We start from the raw sequence: 26,757 nt of genomic DNA, 5'->3' as shown, positions 1-26,757 counted from the left end.
GCTGCTGCAGGGCCTCCAGCACTGCTCACTTTAATGGAGCCCCAGGCTGTAGTGAGGCCTCCATCATTGCCCCCTCTAATGGAGCCCCAGGCTGTAGTGAGGTCTCCAGCACTGCCTGCTCTAATGTAGCCCCAGGCTGTAGTGGGGCCTCCAGCACTGCCCGGTCTAATGGAGCCCCAGGCTGCACTGGGGCCTCCAGCACTGCCCCCTCTAATGGAGCCCCAGGCTGCACTGGGGCCTCCAGCGGCCCACTCCGCCCACACCTCGACCCGCGAATATGCCGTCCCCTCACATCCCGCGACCACCAGTCAGAAGCCGTGCCCGGGGGCGCCTCACGTAGGCAGTGTTATTAAACATTAATAATAAAACAGAGGACAGCACAACATTTACCAACATAACCTCGTAGCACCTGAGACCCGGGTTCAATCCTAATCTCGAGCACTGTCTGTGTGAAGTTTTCACGTTCTCCCTATGACCGTGTGTGTTTTCTCCGGGTGCTCCGGTTTCCTCCCACATCCCAAAGACGTACAGGTTTGTAGGACAATTGGTTAAGAAGGAACTGCAGATGCTGGAAAATCGAAGGTAGACAAAAATGCTGGAGAAACTCAGCGGGTGAGGCAGCATCTATGGAGCGAAGGAAATAGGCAACGTTTCGGGCCGAAACCCAAGGGTTCTACTCTGCCATTCAATCATGGCTGATCTGTCTTTCCCACTCAACCCCATTCTCCTGCCTTCTCCTCATAACCCCTGACATCTGTACTAATCAAGAATCTATCTATCTCTGCCAGGGGAGAGGGTCAGGAGATAAGGAAAGGTAAGGTAATATCTCCAAACTTCCTCTCCCCTCACTCTCAGCGAAGAAGGGTCTCGACCCGAAACGTCACCCATTCCTTCTCTCCAGAGATGCTGCCTGACCCGTTGAGTTACTCCATCATTTTGTGCCTATCTATGGTGTAAACCAGCATCTGCTGTTCCTTTCTACATGTGATGAATGAGTGAATGAATAAGTTTGTTGGCCAAGTATTCACATACAAGGAATTTGCCTTGGTGCTCCTCCCGCAAGTGACAACATGACATACAGTGACAGTTAGGAATGACACATAAAACATTAAACATTAACAATAAAACATTATTGATTAAACATGTGAATTAAATAAAATACCAAAGCAAAAGGAGGCTACAGATTTTTGGTTATTGAGTAGAGCAACTACTCGTGGAAAAAAACAGTTTTATGTCTGGCTGTGGCAGCTTTGACAATCCGGAGTCGCTTTCCAGAGGGAAGTGATTCAAAGAGTTTGTGGCCAGGGTGAGAGGGGTCAGAGATGATCTTGCCCGCTCGCTTCCTGGCCCTTGCAGTGTACAGTTCATCAATGGAGGGAAGGTTGCAACCAATAACCTTCTCTGCTGATCGGACGATTCGCTGCAGCCTCCAGGTGTCGTGCTTGGTGGCTGAGCCAAACCAGACCATGATGGAGAAGGTGAGAGGGGAGTGCTTGGCAGAGGGGTGGAGTCAGAGTAAAACGGCTAGAGGTGAAAAGGAGAGCAAAGGGTGCCAGATAAAAATAGGAGAGGAGGGAAATGTGAATCTGGAGGGAGGGATATGGGAATGTTAATTATCCAGACTGTGCAGGATAGAGCTAGTGTACGAGGTGATCGCTGGTCGTTGTGGATATCTTTAAGAGCCCTATCTAGCTCTCTCTTGAAAGCATCCAGAGAACCGGCCTCCACCGCCCTCTGAGGCAGTGAATTCCACAGACTCACAGCTCTCTGTGAGAAAAAGTGTTTCCTCGCCTCCGTTCTAAATGGCTTACCCCTTATTCTTAAACTGTGGCCCCTGGTTCTGGACTTCCCCAACATCAGGAACATGTTTCCTGCCTCTAGCGTGTCCAAACCCTTAACAATCTTATATGTTTCAATGAGATCCCCTCGTTCTCCCCGTGACCTGTGTGGGTTTTCTCCGAGATCTCCGGTTTCCTCCCACACTCCAAAGACGTGCAGGTTTGTAGGTTAATTGGCTTGGTGTAAATGTAAATTCTCCCTGGTGGGTGTAGGATAGTGTTAATGTGCAGGGATCGCTGGTCGGCGCGGACCCAGTGGACCGAAGGGCCCTGTATCTCTAAACTAAATTAAATTAAAGTAAGCGTGTAACTCGAAAGCGATAAGATGGGATAAAAGGCGGCAAGGTGCCAAGGGCGGGTTGGAAATGTGAAACATTTCCCTTATCTGAACGACCTTTAAGAACTCTTTGGAAAATTCCTCACGTGCCTCATCCCCTCACCAAAGCCAACGTGTTATCTGATGCCCTGTGGCACACAGCTCGAAATGTGTTTCACCAACAATCTATGCTCATCCTGAATCTAATTACAGCATTACAATCCACGTGACAGTTCCCAAGTAATTTAAACTATCTTTTTAGCCCAGATAGACACAAAAATGCTGGAGTAACTCAGTGGGACGGGCAGCATCTCTGGAGAGAAGGAATGGTCGACGTTTCGGGTCGAGACCCTTCGTCAGCCCAGGGAGACTTTCAGGAAACACTTTTTCACACAGAGAGTTGTGCATTTAGTTTGGAACTGTGCAAGAAATGTAATTGAAATGAGTTTAATTAGTCTAATTCATTTTAATCAGTGACAGATTGTAAATGTGTAGGAAGGAACTGCAGATGCTGGTTTACAATGGGCAGACACAAAATGCCATGTTAGATTATTAAGGGTTTGGACACGCCAGAGGCAGGAAACATGTTCCTGATGTTGGGGGAGTCCAGAACCAGGGGCCACAGTTTAAGAATAAGGAGTAAGCCATTTAGAACGGAGACGAGGAAACACTTTTTCACACAGAGAGTTGTGAGTCTGTGGAATTCTCTGCCTCAGAGGGCGGTGGAGGCCAGTTCTCTGGATACTTTCAAGAGAGAGCTAGATAGGGCTCTTAAAGATAGCGGAGTCAGGGGATATGGGGAGAAGGCAGGAATGGGGTACTGATTGGGGATGATCAGCCATGACCACATTGAATGGCGGTGCTGGCTCGAAGGGCCGAATGGCCTACTCCTGCACCTATTGTCTATTGTCTATGCCTAGTGTAAAAGAGAAAATATTGGAGTAAGTGAGCGGGTCAGGCACCATTTCTGGAGGGAACGGAGAGGCGGTGTGTTGGGTTGGGACTCTTCTTAAATCTCTCCCCTCAAGCCTGTGCCCTCTAGTTTTAGAATCCTCTACCCTGGGAAACAGACTGAGCGTTCACTTTATCCATGCCCCACATGATCTTGTACATCTCAATAAGGTCACCCCTCAGCCTCCTACGCTCCAAAGAAAAAAAGTCCCAGCCTATCCAACCTCTCCCTTATTCTTAAACTGTGGCCCCTGGATCTGGACTCCCCCAAAATCGGGAACATGTTTCCTGCCTCTGGCGTGTCCAAACCCCTAATAATCTTACATGGTATTTTGTGTCTGCCCATTGTAAACCAGCATCTGCAGTTCCTTCCTACACATTTACAATCTGTCACTGATTAAAATGAATTAGACTAATTAAACTCATTTCAATTACATTTCTTGCACAGTTCCAACCTCTCCCTGTAACTCATGCCCACAATAGACAATAGGCAATAGGTGCAGGAGTAGGCCATTCGGCCCTTCGAGCCTGCACCGCCATTCACTGTGAACACAAGCCCAGGTAACACCCTGTATCTCATCTTTCCAGCCTTGAAACATGATCACCACTTTTTGTGTGAAAAAGTTACCCCTCAGATTCCTATTAAATCATTCCCCCCTCACCTTAAACCTACGTCCTCTGGTCTTCGATTCCCCAACTCTAGGCAAGAGACTCTGTGCATCCTAACCTGATCTATTCCTCCTATGATTTTATTCACCTCTTTCAGATCACTCCTCATCCTCCTGCACTACAAAAAATAGTACTAGTTTGTTCAACCTTTCCCTATAGCTCAGGCCCTTGAGTCCTGGAAACATCCTCGTAAATCTACTCTGCACCCTTTCCAGCTTGACAACATCTCTCCTATATACATAGCGGTGTTGGCCCGAAGGGCCGAATGCCTACTCCTGCACCTATTGTCTATTGAAACGTCGCCTCTTCCTTCTCTCCATAGATGCTGCCTCACCCGCTGAGTTACTCCAACATTTTTGTCGACATGCTCAAACCATGATGTGATCAAGCAGGCCCAGCTGTCGATCAACTGGCACACAGCAGACAGGATAATTTTTCATTAACTTGAATCATTTTGCAGACACCAAAATAAATAAAGGACCAGTTAAGGCATCACAAACATCTTCTTCAAACGCTTTGAAAATCCCTTACATTGAAATATTCTTGTGAAGTACAAAATTAGTCCTCAAGGGCCAGAGGGTTTTCTAAGCATGGCTGGGCATGTATTTAAAGACACACTTAGACCTCATAGAATAACAAATGACATTTTTAGTAGATTTTGCAGCAAGACTAATCATAAAAATCCTAAGTCCGCACCAATTCATTAGTTTCCTTTGCAGCCAACAGCTTTCCATCATTATTAATGCAAAATCTGGGCCACAAATATTGCGAGGAAGTCTGAAAGTGTTTAATAAATCACAGCACTGTAAAGGTTCTTTCAACACATCAAATTAAAAAAGTAAACCTCTTAAAAACGACATCATCGTTCAAGTTTCCAGGGCTCCCATTATAGTGGGCGCTAAAGGAAGAGCAAACTCAGCATTATTTCAAACAAGTGCGTTGGGCTATCAGTGATGTAGTCTTGTGATAAATCTATGGCCTCGGTAATGCGACATTAGAAAATTAAAATCCCTTCACCACTTACAAGGGAAGAGGCAGAATTTAGCCCAGTGCGTTAGAAACATAGAAAATAGGTGCAAGAGGAGGACATTCGGCCCTTCGAGCCAGCACCGCCATTCATTGTGATCATGGCTGATCGCCCCCTATCATTAACCCGTGCCTGCCTTCTCCCCATATCCCTTGACTCCACTAGCCCCTAGAGCTCTATCTAACTCTCTGGAGCAGAGAGGTGGGGATGGAGTAAAGGCTGGCAAATGATAGAGATGTGCGGGGCAAGTGTTTTACACAGGGTGGTGAGTACCTGGAACACGCTGCCAGCAATGGCATAAGACAATAGACAATAGGTGCAGGAGTAGGCCATTCAGCCCTTCGAGCCAGCACCGCCAGCGCCTTTACTTTCTGAGGAGGCTCAAGAAAGCTCACTTGTCCCCCCAGATCCTGACCAACTTTTACCGCTGTACCATCGAAAGCATCCTGACCACCTGCTTCACGGTATGGTACAGCAGTTGCACCGTAGCTGACAGGAAGGCACTACAATGGGTGGTGAAAACCGCTCAGTACATCATCGGTGCCCCGCTCCCTGCCATGGATGCCCTCCACTGAAAACGGTGTCTGAGACGGGCCGGAAAGATCATCAAAGACCCCTCCCACCCTAACCATGGACTGTTTGCCCTCCTCCCATCAGGGAGGCGGTACAGGAGCCTCAGGTCTCGTACAAGTAGGATGAGGAACAGCTTCTACAACAACACTATCACATTGCTGAACTCGGAGTCCCGCCGATAGATTTCTCCAGTCTCTCCGTCCACATTGTTTGCTTATTCTGTATTTTTATTTCTATATCGCACTATTACTACGGACTGACGCTAAACTGCATTTTGTTGTATCCATACTTGTATCTGTGCAATGACAATAAAGTTGAATTGAATTGAATTGAATCATCCCCAATCTGTACCCCGTTCCTGCCTTCTCCCCATGTCCCCTGACTCCGCTATCTTTAAGAGCCCTATCTAGCTCTCTCCTGAAAGTATCCAGAGAACCTGCCTCCATCGCCCTCTGAGGCAGAGAATTCCACACTCACCATTCTCTGTGAGAAAAAGTGTTTTCTCCTCTCCGTTCTAAAGGGCTAACTCTTTATTCTTAAACTGTGGCCCCTGGTTCTGGACTCCCCCAACAACGGGAACATGTTTCCTGCCTCTAGCGTGTCCAAGCCCTTAACAATCTTGTACGTTTCAATGAGATGCCCTCTCATCCTTCTAAACTCCAGAGTGTACAAGCCCAACCGCTCCATTCTCTCAGCATATGACAGTCCCGCCATCCCGGGAATTAACTTGGTGAACCTACGCTGCACTCCCTCATGGCGATGGAGGCAGGCACGATAGTGGCGTTCAGAAGGCTTTCAATTAGGTACATGGATATGCGGCAACATTGATCTCATGCAGGCAGAGGAGATTAGATGATCTTGATATCATGTTTGACACAAATATTATGCGCCACAGAGCCTGTCCCTGTGCTGTACAGTTCTATGTTTAAAGTGATACCCGGAGTATAAAGGGAAGGCCAAGAACTGCAGATGCTGGAGAAATCGAAGGTAGACAAAAATGCTGGAGAAACTCAGCGGGTGAGGCAGCATCTATGGAGCGATGGAATAGGTGACGTTTCGGGTCGAGACCCTTCTTCAGACTGATGTGGGGGCAGGGGAACGGGAAGGAAGAGGCGGAGTCAGTGGGCTGTGGGAGAGCTGGGAAGGGGAGGGGAAGGAGGGAGAAAGCAAGGAATACCTGAAATTGGAGAAGCTTGGGTAGTTTACACCCCAGCGGTACGAACATTGACTTCTCCAATTTCAGGTAGTCCCTGCTTTCTCCCTCCTTCCCCTCCCCTTCCCAGCTCCCCCACAGCCCACTGTCTCCGCCTCTTCCTTTCTTCTTCACATCAGAAGAAGGGTCTCGACCCGAAACGTCACCTATTCCTTCGCTCCATAGACGCTGCCTCACCCGCTGAGTTTCTCCAGCATTTTTGTCCCCCTTCGATTTTTCCAGCATCTGCAGTTCCTTCTTAAACACTTGAACTACAATGTTCATAGGGTTGGGTTGAAGGCTATCCAAGCAGAAATTGACTGCATTAGTGGCATAAGTAATTTGCGATAGTGCCGTGCGTTTGGCACATCGATGTCAAACGGGTTAGTGACACTGCGCGGAGGAGTATGGAGAAATCACTGCGGTTTTCAGCACAGGTTGGACATGGGGCCGCAGCAATGCTGACACCACTTGGTGCCTGTTTTTTTATCTCCCTTGCCTTGTCCTCGTCGATGTCATTAAAAATGGCCTTGCGCAGAGGACACATATGCAAGCGATAAGCTTCTGATTAAAAATAGAAGTGGCCCATTTTGCTGCAGAGAATTCAGTTTCCACGTCTCTCAGCTATCTGAAACTGAAGACGAGTCGGACATTTCTGTGACGCGCAAAGGAAATTCCTATTTTCAACCCACTCAGATTCCAGTCTGAAACATAGAAAATAGGTGCAGGAGGAGACCATTCGGCCCTTCGAGCCTGCGCCGCCATTCAATGTGACTATCTAACTCTCTCTTAAATCCATCCAGTGACTCTGTGGCAGGGAATTCCATAAATTCACAACTCTCTGGGTGAAAAAGTTTTTTCTCACCTCAGTCTTAAATGACCTCCTTTTTATTCTAAGAATGAAGAAGGGTTTCGACCCGAAACGATGCCTATTTCCTTCGCTCCCTAGATGCTGCTGCACCCGCTGAGTTTCTCCAGCATTTTTATCTGCCTTCGATTTTCCAGCATCTGCAGTTCCTTCTTAACCACTCAGGTTCTGTTCAGTTAATGGGGAACTGAGAGAGGTTTCTGAGGCAATGATATCAACAACCTTCCTGACCACCCATTACAATGACAATAGACAATAGGTGCAGGAGTAGGCCATTCGGCCCTTCGAGCCAGCACCGCCATTCAATGTGATACATAGATACATAGAAAATAGGTGCAGGAGTAGGCCATTCGGCCCTTCGAGCCTGCACCGCCATTCAATACGATCATGGCTGATCATCCAACTCAGTATCCCGTACCTGCCTTCTCTCCATACCCCCTGATCCCTTTAGCCACAAGGGCCACATCTAACTCCCTCTTAAATATAGCCAATGAACTGGCCTCAACTACCCTCTGTGGCAGAGAGTTCCAGAGATTCACCACTCTCTGTGTGAAAAAGTTTCTTCTCATCTCGGTCCTAAAGGATTTCCCCCTTATCCTTAAGCTGTGACCCCTTGTCCTGGACTTCCCCAACATCGGGAACAATCTTCCTGCATCTAGCCTGTCCAACCCCATAAGAAATTTGTACGTTTCTATAAGATCCCCTCTCAATCTCCTAAATTCTAGCGAGTATAAGCCAAGTCTATCCAGTCTTTCTGTGGCTGATCATCCACAATCAGTACCCCGTTCCTGCCTTCTTCCCATATCCCCTGACCCTGCTATTTATAAGAGCCCTATCTAGCTCTCTCTTGAAAGTATCCAGAGAACTGGCCTCCACCGCCCTCTGAGGAAGAGATTTCCACAGACTCACAACTCTGTGTGAAAAAGTGTTTCCTCGTCTCCGTTCTAAATGATTTACTCCTTATTCTTAAACTGGCCCCTGGTTCTGGACTCCCCCAACATCGGGAACATGTTTCCTGCCTCTAGCGTGTCCAATCCCTGAATAATCTTATATGTTTCAATAAGGTTCCCTCTCATCCTTCTATCCCTCCAAACCTGTCCTATCCATGTGCCTGTCTAACTGTTTCTTAAACGTTGGGATAGTCCCAGCCTCAACTATCTCATCTGGCAGCTTGTTCCATACACCCACCACCCTCTGTGTGGAAAAGGTACCCCTCATATTGCTATATTAAAGAAGGAACTGCAGATGCTGGATAATCAAAGGTAGACAAAAATGCTGGAGAAACTCAGCGGGTGAGTTTCTCCAGCATTTTTGTCTACCTCAGATTCCAATGAAATCTTATCCCCTTTACCTTAAACCCATGTCCTTTGGTCCTCTGGGCAAGAGACTCTGTGCATCTACCTGATCTATTCCTCTCATGATTTTGTACACTTTCCTGCTGTACGACTGACTCTATGACCAGATCACATTGGGTCACCAGAGGAACTCTTTCTTCCAATGTGTTTGACCATTTCAACATGGCACCACATTCCTCACCCAAAATGCCACGGAGAGAAGCTGATATGTAATTTGAGATGTCTTGGCTCAACTGCAGATTCCTCCTGCTCATCTCGATTTTAGATTTTTCAATTTGCCTTCAAAAATCAATATTTGCTGTGCTTCTCAATCTCACTGAGTGGAGATGTACTCTGCGTAAAATATAATGGCAGTGCTTGTTGGAGCTCCGTCATCGGAACCCCGGGACAATGCTCCTGGAGAACGGGACAGCACCCAATGTTAATCATAACCTCGCTTTACTCTACAACGAGCCAGGAGTGGCACTCACTGTAGAGTAAACTCCACAATGTTCAACCCAACTCACAACGTGCACCACCACACTCGGGTACAGCCTCTTGCCCGCTGTTATCAGGTGACTGAATAGTCTTTCCATAAAAGAGACACAAAGCACTGGAGTAACTCAGCGGGTCAGGCAGCATCTGTGGAGGACATGGGCAGGCGATGTTTTGTGTCGGGACCCTTCTTCACACTCCAGTTCAGGCCCTTGCATAAGCTGCATTTGTTCCATAGAACTAAGGGGGGGCCCGGCGTGGAGGGGGAGGGGGGGGGATTGCCGAGAATAAAGAGTCATATGGTCATAGGTGAAAGGTGCAGAATTAGGCCATTCAGCCCATCAACCTACATAGTTTGCACGTTCTCCCTGTGACCTGGAGCACCCGGAAGAAACCCACGTGAGCCCAGGGAGAACGTACAAACTCTGCATAGACAGTACCTGTGGTCAGGGGTGCCAGTGTGCTGCCCATTGCTATGTTTGCTGTGGGACCCTGTCACTTACTCTAAATAACATTTGGGTCTTTTTGTATGCAGGCTGGAGTTACTCCGTGGGACAGGCAGCATCGCTGGAGAGAAGAAGGAATGGGTGATGTTTTGGGTCAAGACCCTTCTTCAGACTCTGATTCCATGAGTCTGGAGAAGGGTCTCAACCCTAAACGTCATTCCTTCTTCTCTCCAGAGATGCTGCCTGTTCCACTGAGTTACTCCAGCAATAGACAATAGACAATAGGTGCAGGAGTAGGCCATTTGGCCCTTCGAGCCAGCACTGCCATTCAATGTGATCATCCACAATCAGTACCCTGTTCCTGCCTTCTCCCCATATCCCCGGACTCTGCTATCTTTAAGAGCCCTATCTAGCTCTCTCTTGAAAGTATTTCAGAGAACCGGCCTCCACCGCCCTCTGAGGCAGAGAATTCCACAGACTCACAACTCTCTGTGAGAAAACATGTTTCCTCATCTCCGTTCTAAATGGCTTACCCTTTATTCTTAAACTGTGGCCCCTGGTTCTGGATAACATCGGGAACATGTTTCCTGCCTCTAGCGTGTCCAAACCCTTAACAATCTTATATGTTTCAATAAGATTCCCTCTCATCCTTCTAAACTCCAGAGTATACAAGCCCAGCCGCTCCATTCTCTCAGCACATGACAGTCCCGCCATCCCGGGAATTAACTTGGTGAACCTACGATGCACTCCCTCAATAGCAAGAATGTCCTTCCTCAAATTAGGGGACCAAAACTGCACACACTACTCCCGGTGTAATAAGAACCCACTCAGATTCTGTTCAGTTAACGGGGAACTGAGAGAGGTTTCTAAAGCAACGATATCAACAACCTTTCTGACCACCTATTGCAATGATACAAGGGGCGGGAGATTGCAACCTTCACGTGGCCCACCCTGTTTCGGACTCCCCCAAAATCGGGAACATGTTTCCTGCCTCTGGCGTGTCCAAACCCTTAATAATCTTACATGGCATTTTGTGTCTGCCCATTGTAAACCAGCATCTGCAGTTCCTTCCTACACATTTACTATCTGTCACTGATTAAAATGAATTAGACTAATTAAACTCATTTCAATTACATTTCTTGCACAGTTCCAAACTAAATGCACTTTACGTTCACCAGAGATTCTCTCATCTCCGCTGTGAAATGGCTTCATTTTGCTAAAAGCGGATTGCCACTAATCACTGCCCCAGTATGTCTTTATCTTCGTGTTATTTTTGATCTCAGGTTGAGATCCCAGTCTCCATTCGTTTGCTGCATATAAGATTACAAACAAAATCGATGCAAATCTCAGAATAAAACTTTGTTTAGGTGCAACATACGGAAAAATACTTTAAAAAGACTGAAGGGAGACAAAAATGCTGGAGAAACTCAGGGGGTGAGGCAGCATCTATGGAGCGAAGGAATAGGTGACGTTTCGGGTCGAGACCCGAAACGTCACCTATTCCTTTGCTCCATAGATGCTGCCTCACCGGCTGAGTTTCTCCAGCATTTTTGTCTACCTTTGATTATTCCAGCATCTGCAGATCCTTCTTAAAATGAATGAAAATATCTTACCTCAATCACCCTGGAGTCAAAGTCTTCATACGTTTCTGCAAATTAAAAATAGAACTGTTCACTTCCAGGAATTCTGACAATACGATGTCAATACAGAGCTGATCACCAAACTAAAACTAACTGCTGGAGTAACTCAGCGGGTCAGGCAGCATCTGTGGAGAACATGGATAGGTGACGTTTCACAGAGTGCTGGAGTAACTCAGCGGGTCAGACAGCATCTGTGGAGAACATGGATAGGTGACGTTTCACAGAGTGCTGGAGTAACTCAGCGGGTCAGGCAGCATCTGTGGAGAACATGGATAGGTGACGTTTCACAGAGTGCTGGAGTAACTCAGCGGGTCAGGCAGCATCTGTGGAGAACATGGATAGGTGACGTTTCACAGAGTGCTGGAGTAACTCAGCGGGTCAGGCAGCATCTGTGGAGAACATGGATAGGTGACGTTTCACAGAGTGCTGGAGTAACTCAGTGTTGTTTTTGTGCATTGTCTGGGGAATTCTCTGCCTCAGAGGGCGGTGGAGGCAGGTTCTCTGGATACTTTCAAGAGAGCTAGATAGGGCTCTTAAAGATAGCGGAGTCAGGGGATATGGGGAGAAGGCAGGAACGGGGTATTGCTTGGGGATGATCAGCCATGATCACATTGAATGGCGGTGCTGGCTCGAAGGGCCGAATGGCCTACTCCTGCACCTATTGTCTATTGTATTAACTGGCATCTATAGTTCCATGATTATAAGTCTTTGATTATGTTGGCTGCTTTTCTGAGGCAGCTTGAGAGAATTGTAGGGGCACTTGAGACTGTTACATTAGTACTAGGATTACTTCATTCATAGGATACAAATCCAGCGCAGAATAGGTCCCCAATTGAAAGACAATCTATAACCTCAGTAGGGGGCGCTGCACTGGCAGCAGCCTGTCGGCAGCGTGTCCGTCTTTTTTTCAACTTTTTATTTTTTTTTAGTATGTTTAAAAGTGTGTTTTTAATGTTTCTTTGTGTGTTATGTGTGGGGGCTGGTGTGGGGGGGGGGTGAGGGGGAAACCGTTTCGGCCGCCTCTTCCATGGAGAGGCGACTTTTTCAGGTCGCCTCCCCCGTGGCCTAACAGCATGGATCGGCGCGGACTTTCCCGGAGACGCGCCCGGAGCTTCAGCGGCGGGCATAGCGTGGACTCTCGGCGTGGAGCGGGTGAGACCTCGCTGGAGGGGAGCGCTCCGTTACGCTGGCCGGCAGCCTGAAGCCGTAGTCTGCAGAACTCCAGCTGGTGCGGCGTCTACAGCCCGGGATCTCACGTTGGGGACCCGGGTGGAAGAAGAAGCTTCCACCGCCGGCCCGCAGCCATCTTCTACCGCGGGCGCGGTATGGACTTACAATCTCCCCTGGAGGGGAGCTTCGACCGCCGGCCCTGCAGACTGCGGTGCTTCCGGCTGCGGCACGGCAGGTACTTTAAAACTTTGACCGCCGGCCTGCGGCCTACACCAGCCTGAAGCCGCGGTCTCTGGTTGGGAAGAGCCGATCCTGGACTCATCTTGACTTTGACTTTGTCCCTTACCATCTGGACGCCCGCAGCAACGGCTGTGGAGGGTGGTGGTCCCGACCACGGGGGAAAATGGAGGAGGACTGGCCAAGCTCTGTGCCTTCCACCACAGTGATGAATGCTGTGGTGGATGTTTGTGTAAAATTTTTATTGTGGTTGTGTTCTTTATTACTGTACCGCTGCTGGCAACCCAAATACCACCGACCTTGGTTGTGTGGCAATTAAATTATTGCAATTATTTCAATTAAAAATTAAATTATTTCAATTAATTAATAACAAGTGGGACGTCATTCAGTAATGGTTGAATCATTAGAATTGTTTTTTTATAAATGGCAATAACTTTTCAGATACATTATAACACTTAATAAACTTAGAAGTCCAAACCCTTAATAATCTTATATGTTTCAATGAGATTCCCTCTCATCCTTCTAAACTCCAGAGTATACAAGCCCAGCCGCTCCATTCCATGGACATGATGCAAGTACAGGCAATTCCGGTGCACCACAATTTGCATTATGCCCATGCAGAATACACAGAACACTATCCAACCATTGGATTGCGAGTCATGGAATCATAGAGCATGGAAACAGGCCCTTGGCCCCAACATGTCCCTGCCGACCAAGATGCCCCATCTAAGCTGGTCCCATTGCCCTGCGTTTGACCCATATCCCTCTAAAACGTTATTGGCTTATTGGTTATCAACCTTCCCTCCATTGATGAACTGTACACTGCAAGGGCCAGGAAGCGAGCGGGCAAGATCATCTCTGACCCCTCTCACCCTGGCCACAAACTCTTTGAATCACTTCCCTCTGGAAGGCGACTCCGGACTGTCAAAGCTGCCACAGCCAGACATAAAAACAGTTTTTATCCACGAGTAGTTGCTTTACTCAACAGCCAAAAATCTGTAGCCTCCTTTTGCTCTGGTATTTTATTTTCACATGTTTAAAAATATAACGTTTTATTTTTAACAGTCTGCTGTAAATCGTGTTTTTATCCTTTTGTGAGCAAAGTACCAAGGCAAATTCCTTGTATGTATACATACTTGACTATTTGTATTCATTCATTCATTCATTCATTCATTCATTCATTCATTCATTCATTCATTCAATCCATGTACCCGTCTATGTGTCTATGGAATTTGGTGACACAAAGAACTGCAGATTCTGAAATCTTGAGCAAAATACAAAGTGCTGGAGGAACAACAGGTCAGGCAGCAACTGTGGAGGGAATGGACAGATGACGTTTTGGTTCGGGACCCTTCTTCAGACTAAAAAATGGGCCCCGACCCAAAACATTATCAATCTTTTGCACACTGTGAAACGTCACCTATCCATGTTCTCCACAGATGCTGCCTGACCCGCTGAGTTACTCCAGCACCCTGTGAAACGTCACCTATCCATGTTCTCCACAGATGCTGCCTGACCCGCTGAGTTACTCCAGCACTCTGTGAAACGTCACCTATCCATGTTCTCCACAGATGCTGCCTGACCCGCTGAGTTACTCCAGCACTCTGTGAAACGTCACCTATCCATGTTCTCCACAGATGCTGCCTGACCCGCTGAGTTACTCCAGCACCCTGTGAAACGTCACCTATCCATGTTCTCCACAGATGCTGCCTGACCTGCTGAGTTACTCCAGCACCCGGTGAAACTAGAGATATGGAAGGGTACAAAGAGAATGCAAGATGGGAAAAGGACAGATCAAAGCGGACGATGATGAAGGGAATATAGAATGGGTAATTGTTGGCTGAGGGAACATCACCTGACCCGACCCAACCGCTTTAGATAGAGCTGAGTTAGATAGAGCTCTAGGGGCTAGTGGAGTCAAGGGATATGGGGAGAAGGCAGGCATGGGTTATTGATTGGGGACGATCAGCCATGTTCACAATGAATGGCAGTGCTGGCTCAAAGGGCCGAATGGCCTACTCCTGCACCTATTTTCTATGTTTATTTGCTGTTTTATTTCAGATTTTGACCATCTGCCATTTTGTGGCTTTGCAGTAAAACCTTCTGAATGTTATTGACTTCCAATTTGATTCAGGTTGCTTGGGGCTACAACCTATCAAATTCCACCTGAATAGTGAGAATGTTGTCCCCTGTCTGGAATTTTGTAAAGTTTTAAGTCTCATGTCAGCTCAAGATTTAGAAAAACTTGTACATGCCTTTATTACTAGTAGGCTAGATTATTGTAACGGTCTCCTTGCAGGTCTTCCAAAAAAAAACTGTCAGGCAGCTACAGCTTGTTCAGAACGCTGTTGCTAGAGTTCTAACAAAGACCAAAAAATGTGAACACATGACACCAATTCTTAAATCCTTACATTGGCTCCCTGTATGTCAGAGAATTGATTTCAAAATCCTGCTGCTCACCTATAAATCACTACATGGTTTAGGACCAAAGTATATCACTGACATGCTTCCACTATATAAGCCTTCTAGACCGCTAAGATCTTCTGAAACCAATATGTTAGTGATTCCCAGAGTAAATACAAAACATGGGAAAGCAGGATTTAGTTACTATGCAACAAATAGCTGGAATAAACTTCCTGAAGATTTAAGACTTGCCTCAACTTTGACCACTTTTAAAACAAGACTGAAAACTTTTATGTTTACTTTAGCTTTCAGCTAAATCTTAACTACATTGCACTTTTAACTTTTGCACTTTTTATAATGCATTTTTAATTTGCTTTTCTTTTCTTTTAATTCTTCTATTTTATTTCATTTTATTATTTCATTTTATTGTATGACATGTTTTTATGTGATGCACTTTGAGTCTGCCTCGTGTATGAAATGTGCTATATAAATAAAGTTGCCTTGCCTTGCCTTGCCTAAGTCGACTTTCATGTGGCTAAAACTGCAATTTCATAGCCACACGTTCGCAATGAAGAAAGCACGGGAGTCAAAATGTCATTAGCAAAGAGTAAAATTGCCTTTATGCTGGCCTTAAATCTTATGATGAAATTTGTTAGCTAAAGTCTGTGAAAGGTTCATAAAAGCAATGAGAACGCCAGCGTGAGTTGACCATTTGTTACACCATGGTCTTTTCAGAATGTTGTAAATGCTATTTCACCATTGATGTTTTTTACTGGATCAATATTGCATTAAAGTTTTATGATGATGGTTGTTAGTTATGGATTAGTACACAAAGGAAGGGAACTTTTGATCAATAACCTGGCAATCTGCTTCTTACTCTGATACAGTCTGGCATTAATCCACATTGAATGAACTAATCCCATTATATCTCAAAGAAACAAAAAACCCTCAGTACATTATTGAACAAAGGATTGTGTTTAAAATGAATGAACTGCAGAACAAAGTGGAACAGAAGATCAATTAGTTTAGTGGAGGCACATGGAACTGCAGAGTGCTGGAGTAACTCAGCGGGTCAGGCAGCATCTGTGGAGAACATGGATAGGTGACGTTTCACAGAGTGCTGGAGTAACTCAGCGGATCAGGCAGCATCTGTGGAGAACATGGATAGATGACGTTTCACAGAATGCTGGAGTAACTCAGCGGGTCAGGCAGCATCTGTGGAGAACATGGATAGGTGACGTTTCACAGGGTGCTGGAGTAACTCAGCGGGTCAGGCAGCATCTGTGGAGAACATGGATAGATGCGGGATAGTTATCTAAATCAACATGTAGAGGAACCAACGAGAGAGCAGGCTATTTTAGACTGGGTATTGAGTAATGAGGAAGGGTTAGTTAGCAGTCTTGTTGTACGTGCCCCCTTGGGCAAGAGTGACCATAATATGGTTGAGTTCTTCATTAGGATGGAGAGTGACATTGTTAATTCAGAAACAATGGTTCTGAACTTAAAGAAAGGTAACTTTGAGGGTATGAGACGTGAATTGGCCAAGATTGACTGGCAATTAATTCTAAAAGGGTTGACGGTGGATATGCAATGGAAGACATTTAAAGACTGCATGGATGAACTACAAAAATTGTTCATCCCAGTTTGGCAAAAGAATAAATCAGGGAAGGTAGTGCATCCGTGGATAACAAGGGAAATCAGGGATAGTATCAAAGCGAAGGATGATGCGTACAAATTAGCCAGAAAAAGCAGCATACCGGAGGACTGGGAGAAATTCAGAGACCAGCAGAGGAGGACAAAGGGCTTAATTAGGAAAGGAAAAATAGATTATGAAAGAAAACTGGCAGGGAACATAAAAACTGACTGCAAAAGTTTTTATAGATATGTGAAAAGAAAGAGATTAGTTAAAACAAATGTAGGTCCCTTGCAGTCAGAAACAGGTGAGTTGATCATGGGGAACAAGGATATGGCGGACCAATTGAATAACTACTTTGGTTCCGTCTTCACTAAGGAAGACATAAATAATCTGCCGGAAATAGCAGGGGACCGCGGGTCAAAGGAGTTGGAGGAATTGAGTGAAATCCAGGTTAGCCGGGAAGCGGTGTTGGGTAAATTAAATGGATTAAAGGCCGATAAATCCCCAGGGCCAGATAGGCTGCATCCCAGAGTACTTAAGGAAGTAGCTCCAGAAATAGTGGATGCATTAGTAATAATCTTTCAAAACTCTTTAGATTCTGGAGTAGTTCCTGAGGATTGGCGGGTAGCAAACGTAACCCCACTTTTTAAGAAGGGAGGGAGAGAGAAAACGGGGAATTACAGACCAGTTAGTCTAACATCGGTAGTGGGGAAACTGCTAGAGTCAGTTATTAAAGATGGGATAGCAGCACATTTGGAAAGTGGTGCAATCATTGGACAAAGTCAGCATGGATTTACAAAAGGTAAATCATGTCTGACGAATCTTATAGAATTTTTTGAGGATGTAACTAGTAGCGTGGATAGGGGAGAACCAGTGGATGTGGTGTATCTGGACTTCCAGAAGGCTTTCGACAAGGTCCCACATAAGAGATTAGTTTACAAACTTAAAGCACACGGCATTGGGGGTTCAGTATTGATGTGGATAGAGAACTGGCTGGCAAACAGGAAGCAAAGAGTAGGAGTAAACGGGTCCTTTTCACAATGGCAGGCAGTGACTAGTGGGGTACCGCAAGGCTCAGTGCTGGGACCCCAGCTATTTACAATATATATTAATGATCTGGATGAGGGAATTGAAGGCAATATCTCCAAGTTTGCGGATGACACTAAGCTGGGGGGCAGTGTTAGCTGTGAGGAGGATGCTAGGAGACTGCAAGGTGACTTGGATAGGCTGGGTGAGTGGGCAAATGTTTGGCAGATGCAGTATAATGTGGATAAATGTGAGGTTCTCCATTTTGGTGGCAAAAACAGGAAAGCAGACTATTATCTAAATGGTGGCCGACTAGGAAAAGGGGAGATGCAGCGAGACCTGGGTGTCATGGTACACCAGTCATTGAAAGTGGGCATGCAGGTGCAGCAGGCAGTGAAGAAAGCGAATGGTATGTTAGCTTTCATAGCAAAAGGATTTGAGTATAGGAGCAGGGAGGTTCTACTGCAGTTGTACAGGGTCTTGGTGAGACCACACCTGGAGTATTGCGTACAGTTTTGGTCTCCAAATCTGAGGAAGGACATTATTGCCATAGAGGGAGTGCAGAGAAGGTTCACCAGACTGATTCCTGGGATGTCAGGACTGTCTTATGAAGAAAGACTGGATAGACTTGGTTTATACTCTCTAGAATTTAGGAGATTGAGAGGGGATCTTATAGAAACTTACAAAATTCTTAAGGGGTTGGACAGGCTAGATGCAGGAAGATTGCTCCCGATGTTGGGGAAGTCCAGGACAAGGGGTCACAGCTTAAGGATAAGGGGGAAATCATTTAAAACCGAGATGAGAAGAACTTTTTTCACACAGAGAGTGGTGAATCTCTGGAACTCCCTGCCACAGAGGGTAGTCGATGCCAGTTCATTGGCTATATTTAAGAGGGAGTTAGATGTGGCCCTTGTGGCTAAGGGGATCAGAGGGTATGGAGAGAAGGCAGGTACGGGATACTGAGTTGGATGATCAGCCATGATCATATTGAATGGCGGTGCAGGCTCGAAGGGCCGAATGGCCTACTCCTGCACCTAATTTCTATGTTTCTATGTTTCTATGACATTTCACAGTGCTGGAGTAACTCAGCGGGTCAGGCGGCATCTCTGGAAAGAAAGGAAAGGTGACGGTATCCTTGCTTTCTCCCTCCTTCCCCACCCCCTTTCGAGCTCTCCCACAAAGCCTACTGTCTCCGCCTCGTCCTTCCTTTTTCCCACCTCCCCCACCGACATCAGTCTGAAGAAGGGTCTCAATCCGAAACGTTGCCAATACTTCCTCTCCATAGATGCTGCCTCACCCACTGAGTTGCTCCAGCATTTTGTGTCTACTTTCGGATTGGAACCCTTCTTCAAATGTTCGGACCCATTTTTTTTCCCCAGAGATGTTGCCCGTCCCGCTGATTTACTCTAGCAGAGGTTGGTACGTTATGTTGCAGTTGTACAAAACGTTGGTCGAGGCCACCAAATGTGGCCACCTATCCATGTTCTACACAGATGCTGCCTGACCCGCTGAGTTACTCCAGCACTCTGTGAAACGTCACCTATCCATGTTCTCCACAGATGCTGCCTGACCCACTGAGTTACTCCAGCACTCTGTGAAACGTCACCTATCCATTTTCTCCACAGATGCTGCCTGACCCGCTGAGTTACTCCAGCACTCTGTGAAACGTCACCTATCCATGTTCTACACAGATGCTGCCTGACCCGCTGAGTTACTCCAGCACTCTGTGAAACGTCACCTATCCATGTTCTCCACAGATGTTGCCTGACCCACTGAATTACTCCAGCACTCTGTGAAACATCACCTATCCATGTTCTCCACAGATGCTGCCTGACCCGCTGAGTTACTCCAGCACTCTGTGAAACATCACCTATCCATGTTCTCCACAGATGCTGCCTGACCCGCTGAGTTACTCCAGCACTCTGTGAAACGTCACCTATCCATGTTCTCCATAGATGCTGCCTGACCCGCTGAGTTACTCCAGCACTCTGTGAAACGTCACCTATCCATGTTCCCCACAGATGCAGCCTGACCCGCTGAGTTACTCCAGCACTCTGTGAAACGTCACCTATCCATGTTCTCCACAGATGCTGCCTGACCCGCTGAGTTACTCCAGCACTCTGTGAAACGTCACCTATCCATGTTCTCCACAGATGCTGCCTGACCCGCTGAGTTACTCCAGCACTCTGTGAAACGTCACCTATCCATGTTCTCCACAGATGTTGCCTGACGCGCTGAGTTACTCCAGCACTCTGTGAAACGTCACCTATCCATGTTCTCCACAGATGCTGCCTGACCCGCTGAGTTACTCCAGCACTCTGTGAAACGTCACCTATCCATGTTCTCCACAGATGCTGCCTGACCCGCTGAGTTACTCCAGCACTCTGTGAAACGTCACCTATCCATGTTCCCCACAGATGCAGCCTGACCCGCTGAGTTACTCCAGCACTCTGTGAAACGTCACCTATCCATGTTCTCCACAGATGCTGCCTGACCCGCTGAGTTACTCCAGCACTCTGTGAAACGTCACCTATCCATGTTCTCCACAGATGCTGCCTGACGCGCTGAGTTACTCCAGCACTCTGTGAAACGTCACCTATCCATGTTCTCCACAGATGCTGCCTGACCCGCTGAGTTACTCCAGCACTCTGTGAAACGTCACCTATCCATGTTCTCCACAGATGCTGCCTGACCCGCTGCGTTACTCCAGCACTCTGTGAAACGTCACCTATCCATGTTCTCCACAGATGTTGCCTGACGCGCTGAGTTACTCCAGCACTCTGTGAAACGTCACCTATCCATGTTCTCCACAGATGCTGCCTGACCCGCTGAGTTACTCCAGCACTCTGTGAAACGTCACCTATCCATGTTCTCCACAGATGTTGCCTGACGCGCTGAGTTACTCCAGCACTCTGCAGTTCCATTGATCTTCTGTTCCACTTTGTTCTGCAGTTCATTCATTTTAAATACAATCCTTTGTTCAATATTGTACTGAGGGTATTTTGTTTCTTTGAGATATAATGGGATAAGTTCATTCAACGTGGATTAATGCAAGACTGTATCAGAGTAAAAGCAGATACTCCAAATATTCTGTTCAGTTTTGGTCCCCTGCTACAGGAATGATGTCATTAAGATGGAAAGACAATAGACAATAGACAATAGGTGCAGGTGCAGGAATTCTTAAACTGTGGCCCCGGGTTCTGGACTCCCCCAACATCAGGAACATGTTTCCTGCCTCTAGCGTGTCCAAACCCTTAGTAATCTTATATGTTTCAATAAGATCCCCTCTCATCTTCTAAACTCCAGAGTGTACAAGCCCAGCTGCTCCATTCTCTCAGCTTATGACAGTCCCGCCATCCCGGGAATTAACCTTGTAAACCTACGCTGCACTCCCTCAATAGCAAGAATGTCCTTCCACAAATTAGGGGACCAAAACTGCACACAATACTCCAGGTGTGGTCTCACTAGGGCTCTGTACAACTGCAGAAGGACCTCTTTGCTCCTATATTCGATTTCTCTTGTTATGAAGGCCAACATGGCATTTGCTTTCTTCACTGCCTGCTGTACCTGCATATTTACTTTCATTGACTGATAGACAATGACCCCCAGATCCCGTTTTACTTCCCCTTTTCCCAACTTGACACCATTTAGATAAAAGTTCAGAGAAAGGTTTATGAGGATGTTGCCAGGACTTGAGGGCCCTTGCCTGATAGATATAACAAAGAAACGAAAGATAAAGTTCAACCTAAGCTAAAAAGGATTATAATTCTTAATTAAATAATGGTGGATATACTTACATAAGTAAATGCTTGATATTGTGCCAAAATGATTTTTTTTTCATTTTAATATACTAATGCAGTTCTGATTTAAGTTAAATATTCAAGAAAGAATGGAGAGTTTCAGAAAAATACAAAATGAGTAACGATTTCAAATTGTGTTCCGTGACCTCTTCAAATGATGGGAGGAAATTAAAGGGCCTGTCCCACTTACAGGACTTTTTCGGCGACTGCCGGCACCCGTCATAGGTCGTTGCAAGTGGCCGAAAATGTTCAACATGTTGAGAATCCAGCGGCAACCAGAACAAGGTACGACTCTTTGTGCGACTACTCACGACCGTACAGGCTTCACCCCGCGACATGTCGCCTGTACGGTCGTGAGTCGTCTCCTCAGTCGCCCAAAGAGTCGTAGCGTCTTTCTGGTCGCCGCTGGATTTTCAACACGTTGAACATTTTCGCCGACCTGCCACGACCTATGACGGGTGCCGGCAGTCGCCGAAAAAGTCGCGTAAGTGGGACAGGCCCGTTAAGAAAGCAGGAAGGAAACTCATTACCGTTTAGTTTAGAGAGAAGTGCAGATGCTAGAAAAATCAAGGGTGGACAACAAGCTGGAGAAACTCAGCGGGTGAGGCAACATCTATGGAGCAAAGGAATAGGTGACATGTCACCCATCCCTTCACTCCATAGATGCTGCCTCACCCACTGAGTTTCCCCAGCTCGTTGACTACCTACATTTCAGTTTAGTTTAGTTTAGAGATACAACGCAGATGCAGGCCCTTCAGCCCACCGAGTCACCACTGACCAGCGATCCCTGCACACTGTCCTACACACGCTAGGGACAATTAACATTTATAGAAAGCCAATTAACCTGTACACTTTTAGACAATAGACAATAGGTGCAGGAGTAGGCAATTCGACCCTTCTAGCCAGCACCGCCATTCAATGTGATCATGGCTGATCATCCCCAATCAGTACCCCGTTCCTGCCTTCTCCCCATATCCCCTGACTCCGCTATCTTTAAGAGCCCGATCTAGCACTTGAAAGTATCCAGAGAACCGGCCTCCACCGCCCTCTGAGGCAGAGAATTCCAGAGACTCACAACTCTCTGTGAGAAAAAGTGTTTCCTCGTCTCAGTTCTAAATGGCTTACCCCTTATTCTTAAACTGTGGCCCCTGGTTCTGGACTCCCGCAACATCGGGAACATGTTTCCTGCCTCTTTGGAGTCTGGGGGGCGCCGTCGAGTATGGCTGCCCAGCCTGCAGCTGTCTGTCTTTTCACCCTTTTAAAAAATTTTTTAGTATGTTAAAAAGTTTCGTTTTGGAGGTCTAATCTTTTTTATGTGGGGGGGGGGGGGGGGGGGGGGAAGGGGGAAACTGTATTTCTCAGTCCCCATCTGGTCGGAGTTGTAGCTTTCCTCCGAGCCACATCTTCGCCCCTTCCTCGCGGCCTACCAACGGGCCTGGAGTGGCGTTTTCCTGCCGGGACGGGCCAGAACTTCAGCTTCGGCGGCGGCACAGCGCTGAAGCACCATCGCGGAGCGGGCGATACCTTACCCGGGTCGCCGTGCGGTAAGCTCCAGAGTGCTGAGACCGCAGACTCCAACATCGCTGAGCTGTGGTCGCGGAGCCTGCAGCCGCGGGCGGCATTGACTTTTAAACACCGCGGAGCCTGGGATCTCTCACCGAGATCGCCAATGTCGGAGCTCCGACCAGCGCGGCCTGTAGACTTCGGGAGCCGCGGTCTCTGGCAGCAAGCGGCTGTTCCAGATACTCCTGGCCGCTGAGAGTGTTCCCCCGATGCCGGAGCTCCATCATCCGGCTAGAGGGTGGGCTTAAAACATCGGGCCGCCGTCGCGGCGACTGCGGAGGCCTTAAATAGGCCCCGACTACGGGTGAACAACAGGAAGAGGACTGGCCTGGCCTTCCCTCACAGTGGGAACCATTGTGGGGGGATGTTAAATTCTTCTTTCAGGTGGTCACCGCGGCCCAAGATGGAGCCGATCCGCACTGGACGATCATTTCTCTTTCCTGTCCTATGTGTTGAGTACGTAAGCGGAAGATGGCGCTCCTGAGAGGGCGACGTCGCGGAGCTCTCAGAGTCAACCTGTCTCTTGTTATTTTGTGCCATACTACGGTAACAGCATGGTCAGCAAACGGCGTCTATGACCAGGCGAGCCTACTACGGCTGAGAGAGTGCAGTCCTTTTGGACATTTAGACCCGAGCACGTCTAACCCCCACCCTGAGCTAATACGCTACGGCGACTCGACGCTAGGCCGACACCCGGACAACGACAGGCCCAGGCGGAGACGCGGCAGACGGGGAGGGGCCGAACGACGACTCCGGCGCTTGGTTAGCAGTGGAAGGTTAGCCCTCCCGGTCATACTGTTTGCTAACGTCCAGTCTCTGGCAAGTAAGATGGATGAGCTCCATGCTCGGATCTCCACGCAGAGGGACTTACAGGACTGCTCCATGCTGTGCTTCTGTGAAACATGGCTGGGGGAAAGGACACCCGACCAGGCGATAACACCAGACGGCTACACGGCCTTCAGGGAGGACCGGAGCGCAGCGGACAGCGGCAAGACCCGCGGCGGAGGAACGGCCGTCCTCGTCAAACAAACCTGGTGTCCCGACTGTAAGCTTATTTCTAAATCTTGCTCTGAGAATGTGGAGTATCTAACTGTGAAGCTACGGCCGTTTTATCTACCCAGAGAACTGCAATGTATTATTGTGAGTGTCGTGTATATTCCCCCTTCCGCCAAAGAAGAGGCTGCACTCAGGGAGCTACAGTTTGTGACTTTCCCAACTAGAGGAAATAAGGTACTGGACCACTGCTACAGTAATATCAAAAATGCTTTTATAGCTGAACCAATACCCCACTTCGGCAAGTCTGACCACCTGGCAATTCGGCTCAAGCCCACCTACACCAAGAGGCTTAAGGCACAGCCAGTCACAGTCAGAACTGTTAACACCTGGACGGACAGTGCACAGGCTAGCCTGCAGGGATGTTTAGAGGCTACAGACTGGAACATCTTTAAGGTGGCCACAGATGACATTCATGAATACACAGAGGCTGTGAGTGACTACATCAGCTGGTGCACATCTATATGTGCCCCTCCCAGAACTGTGCGTGTGTTTCCAAACCAGAAACCTTGGTTCAATGGAAACATAAAACAGAAGATCAGGAAAAGGCAGGAAGCTTTTAAGTCAGGAGATCAAAGGGAGTACAAGAAAGCCCGGTCGGTACGAGCTACAGAAGTCCATCAGAGCTGCAAAGAGGGCTTATTCCCAATAACTTGAAAGCTTTTACCTAAGTAACAACACACGCAGTATGTGGCAGGGAATCCAAGCAGTCACAAACTACAAGAAAACAGTACCAACCACAGACCCCCAGGATGTCACCCTCCCAGACAGCCTTAATACCTTCGACACCAGGTTTGACAGACTGAACACAGACACCCCCTCAAAAGCCCCCTGCAACCCCACTGACACTGTTTTTCAGGTGACACCCACACAGGTCCTGAAAGCTCTGAGGCAGGTGAACCCCCACAAGGCTGTGGGACCAGATGGCGTCCCTCCTAAAGTTCTGAAGGCCTGTGCAGAACAACTCACTGGAGTGTATGTAGACATCTTCAATCTGTCTTTAAACCAAGCAGTGGTCCCCCGTATTTTTACATTTTCCACCATTGTACCAGTTCCAAAAAAAACAAACCCATCCACCCTGAATGACTTCAGGCCAGTGGCACTCACGCCAGTTGCCATGAAGTGTCTAGAAAAACTGGTTCTCACACATATCAATCACATGGTCCCGGGCACGATCGACCCCCTCCAGTTCGCCTACCGCCCCAACCGCTCAGTGGACGATGCAGTGGCCATTGCTCTACACCACATCCTGCAACACCTGGACAGCAGAGGAACATACGTCAGAACGCTGTTCCTGGATTACAGCTCGGCCTTTAACACCATTCGCCCGGGCAGGCTGACTGAGAAGCTGACACACCTCAGCGTCCCGACTCCCACCTGCAACTGGACCTTGGATTTCCTGACTGAAAGACCACAGGTGGTGAGGATGGGGAGGAGGGTGTCTGCAGAGCTCACCGTCAGCACAGGATCACCACAAGGCTGCTGTCTCAGTCCCAAACTTTTCACCCTGTACACACACGACTGTGTCTCCCCCAGGAAAACACCATCATTATTAAGTATGCGGATGATACCACCATCCTGGGCCTCATCAAGGGGGGGGACGAGTCGGGCTACAGGAGTCTGGTGAACGACATTCTTGCCTATGGTGAGGTGAACGACCTAAGCCTCAACACAGACAAGACAAGAGAAATAATAATGGACTTCAGAAAAAATCCACCCCCCCTGCAGCCCCTTATCATCAAGGGGACTGTGGTGGAGAGGGCTGACAGTTACAGATACCTGGGATTACAAGTAACATCAGATCTGAGCTGGACTTTGAACACTGTAGCCACAGTGAAAAAAGCCCAGCAGAGACTGTACTTCATCAGGCTGCTCAGAAAAGCTGGTCTGCACTGTCGCCCTCTCACCCAGGTCTACAAAGGACTGATAGAGAGCATCCTCACCACAGGCATCACAGTGTGGTATGGAAACACCACACAGACAGAGAGGAAGGCTCTGCAAAGAGTCATAAAGACTGCAGAGAGGATTATCAGAACGGAACTCCCCTCCATGGACATAATCTACACACAGCGCTGTCAAAAAAGAGCAGAGAGAATCATCAGAGACACACTACATCCAGCTCACTCCCTGCTCAAACACAAAAACTGCACATACAACCTCAGGCACAGACGAGCGGACAGTATCGCCACAAACAGAACACGCTTCTTCCCTGCCACAGTGAGACTCTTGGTCAAAACAAAATGAACTGATGTCCTGACCTACCTCATAGCATATCATATTATATCATATTATATTGTCTCCTGGGCCTGTGCAATTTACAATGCAATCGACACTTTTATATAGGGTTTGTGCAAGTTACAATGCTCTCACTTTCCCCTTTATATAGGGTTTTAGGCACTTTCTTTTCTATTTCTAGAGAAGTATATGTTTTTATAGATTATGTGTCTTTCTGTGTGTCTTTTTAATTTGACTTGATTTGACTCTCTGAACAACCGCACAAGAGTTCCTATGTGTGTAAGC

General features: G+C 47.4%; 1 protein-coding gene and 1 long non-coding RNA gene across 2 annotated transcripts in view; both read right to left on the bottom strand.

Annotated features, from left to right (window-relative positions):
- Positions 1 to 26,757, bottom strand: part of mrps5 (mitochondrial ribosomal protein S5) — a 118,969-nt gene that overhangs the window by 35,633 nt on the left and 56,579 nt on the right. Inside the window, exon 5 of the mRNA XM_033022101.1 lies at positions 11,323 to 11,357. Coding sequence (XP_032877992.1) covers positions 11,323 to 11,357 — 35 coding nt within the window. The remainder of the gene's footprint in view (positions 1 to 11,322; positions 11,358 to 26,757) is intronic.
- Positions 6,555 to 6,879, bottom strand: LOC116973709. The gene is made up of 3 exons (XR_004412110.1): positions 6,843 to 6,879; positions 6,604 to 6,605; positions 6,555 to 6,566 (listed from the first exon to the last, which is right to left on the bottom strand). It is a non-coding gene; the product is annotated as an uncharacterized LOC116973709 (long non-coding RNA).

This window comes from Amblyraja radiata, chromosome 5, assembly GCF_010909765.2.
Source record: "Amblyraja radiata isolate CabotCenter1 chromosome 5, sAmbRad1.1.pri, whole genome shotgun sequence".
Lineage (NCBI taxonomy): Eukaryota > Metazoa > Chordata > Chondrichthyes > Rajiformes > Rajidae > Amblyraja > Amblyraja radiata.
This window is presented reverse-complemented; position numbering and strand designations above follow the sequence as displayed.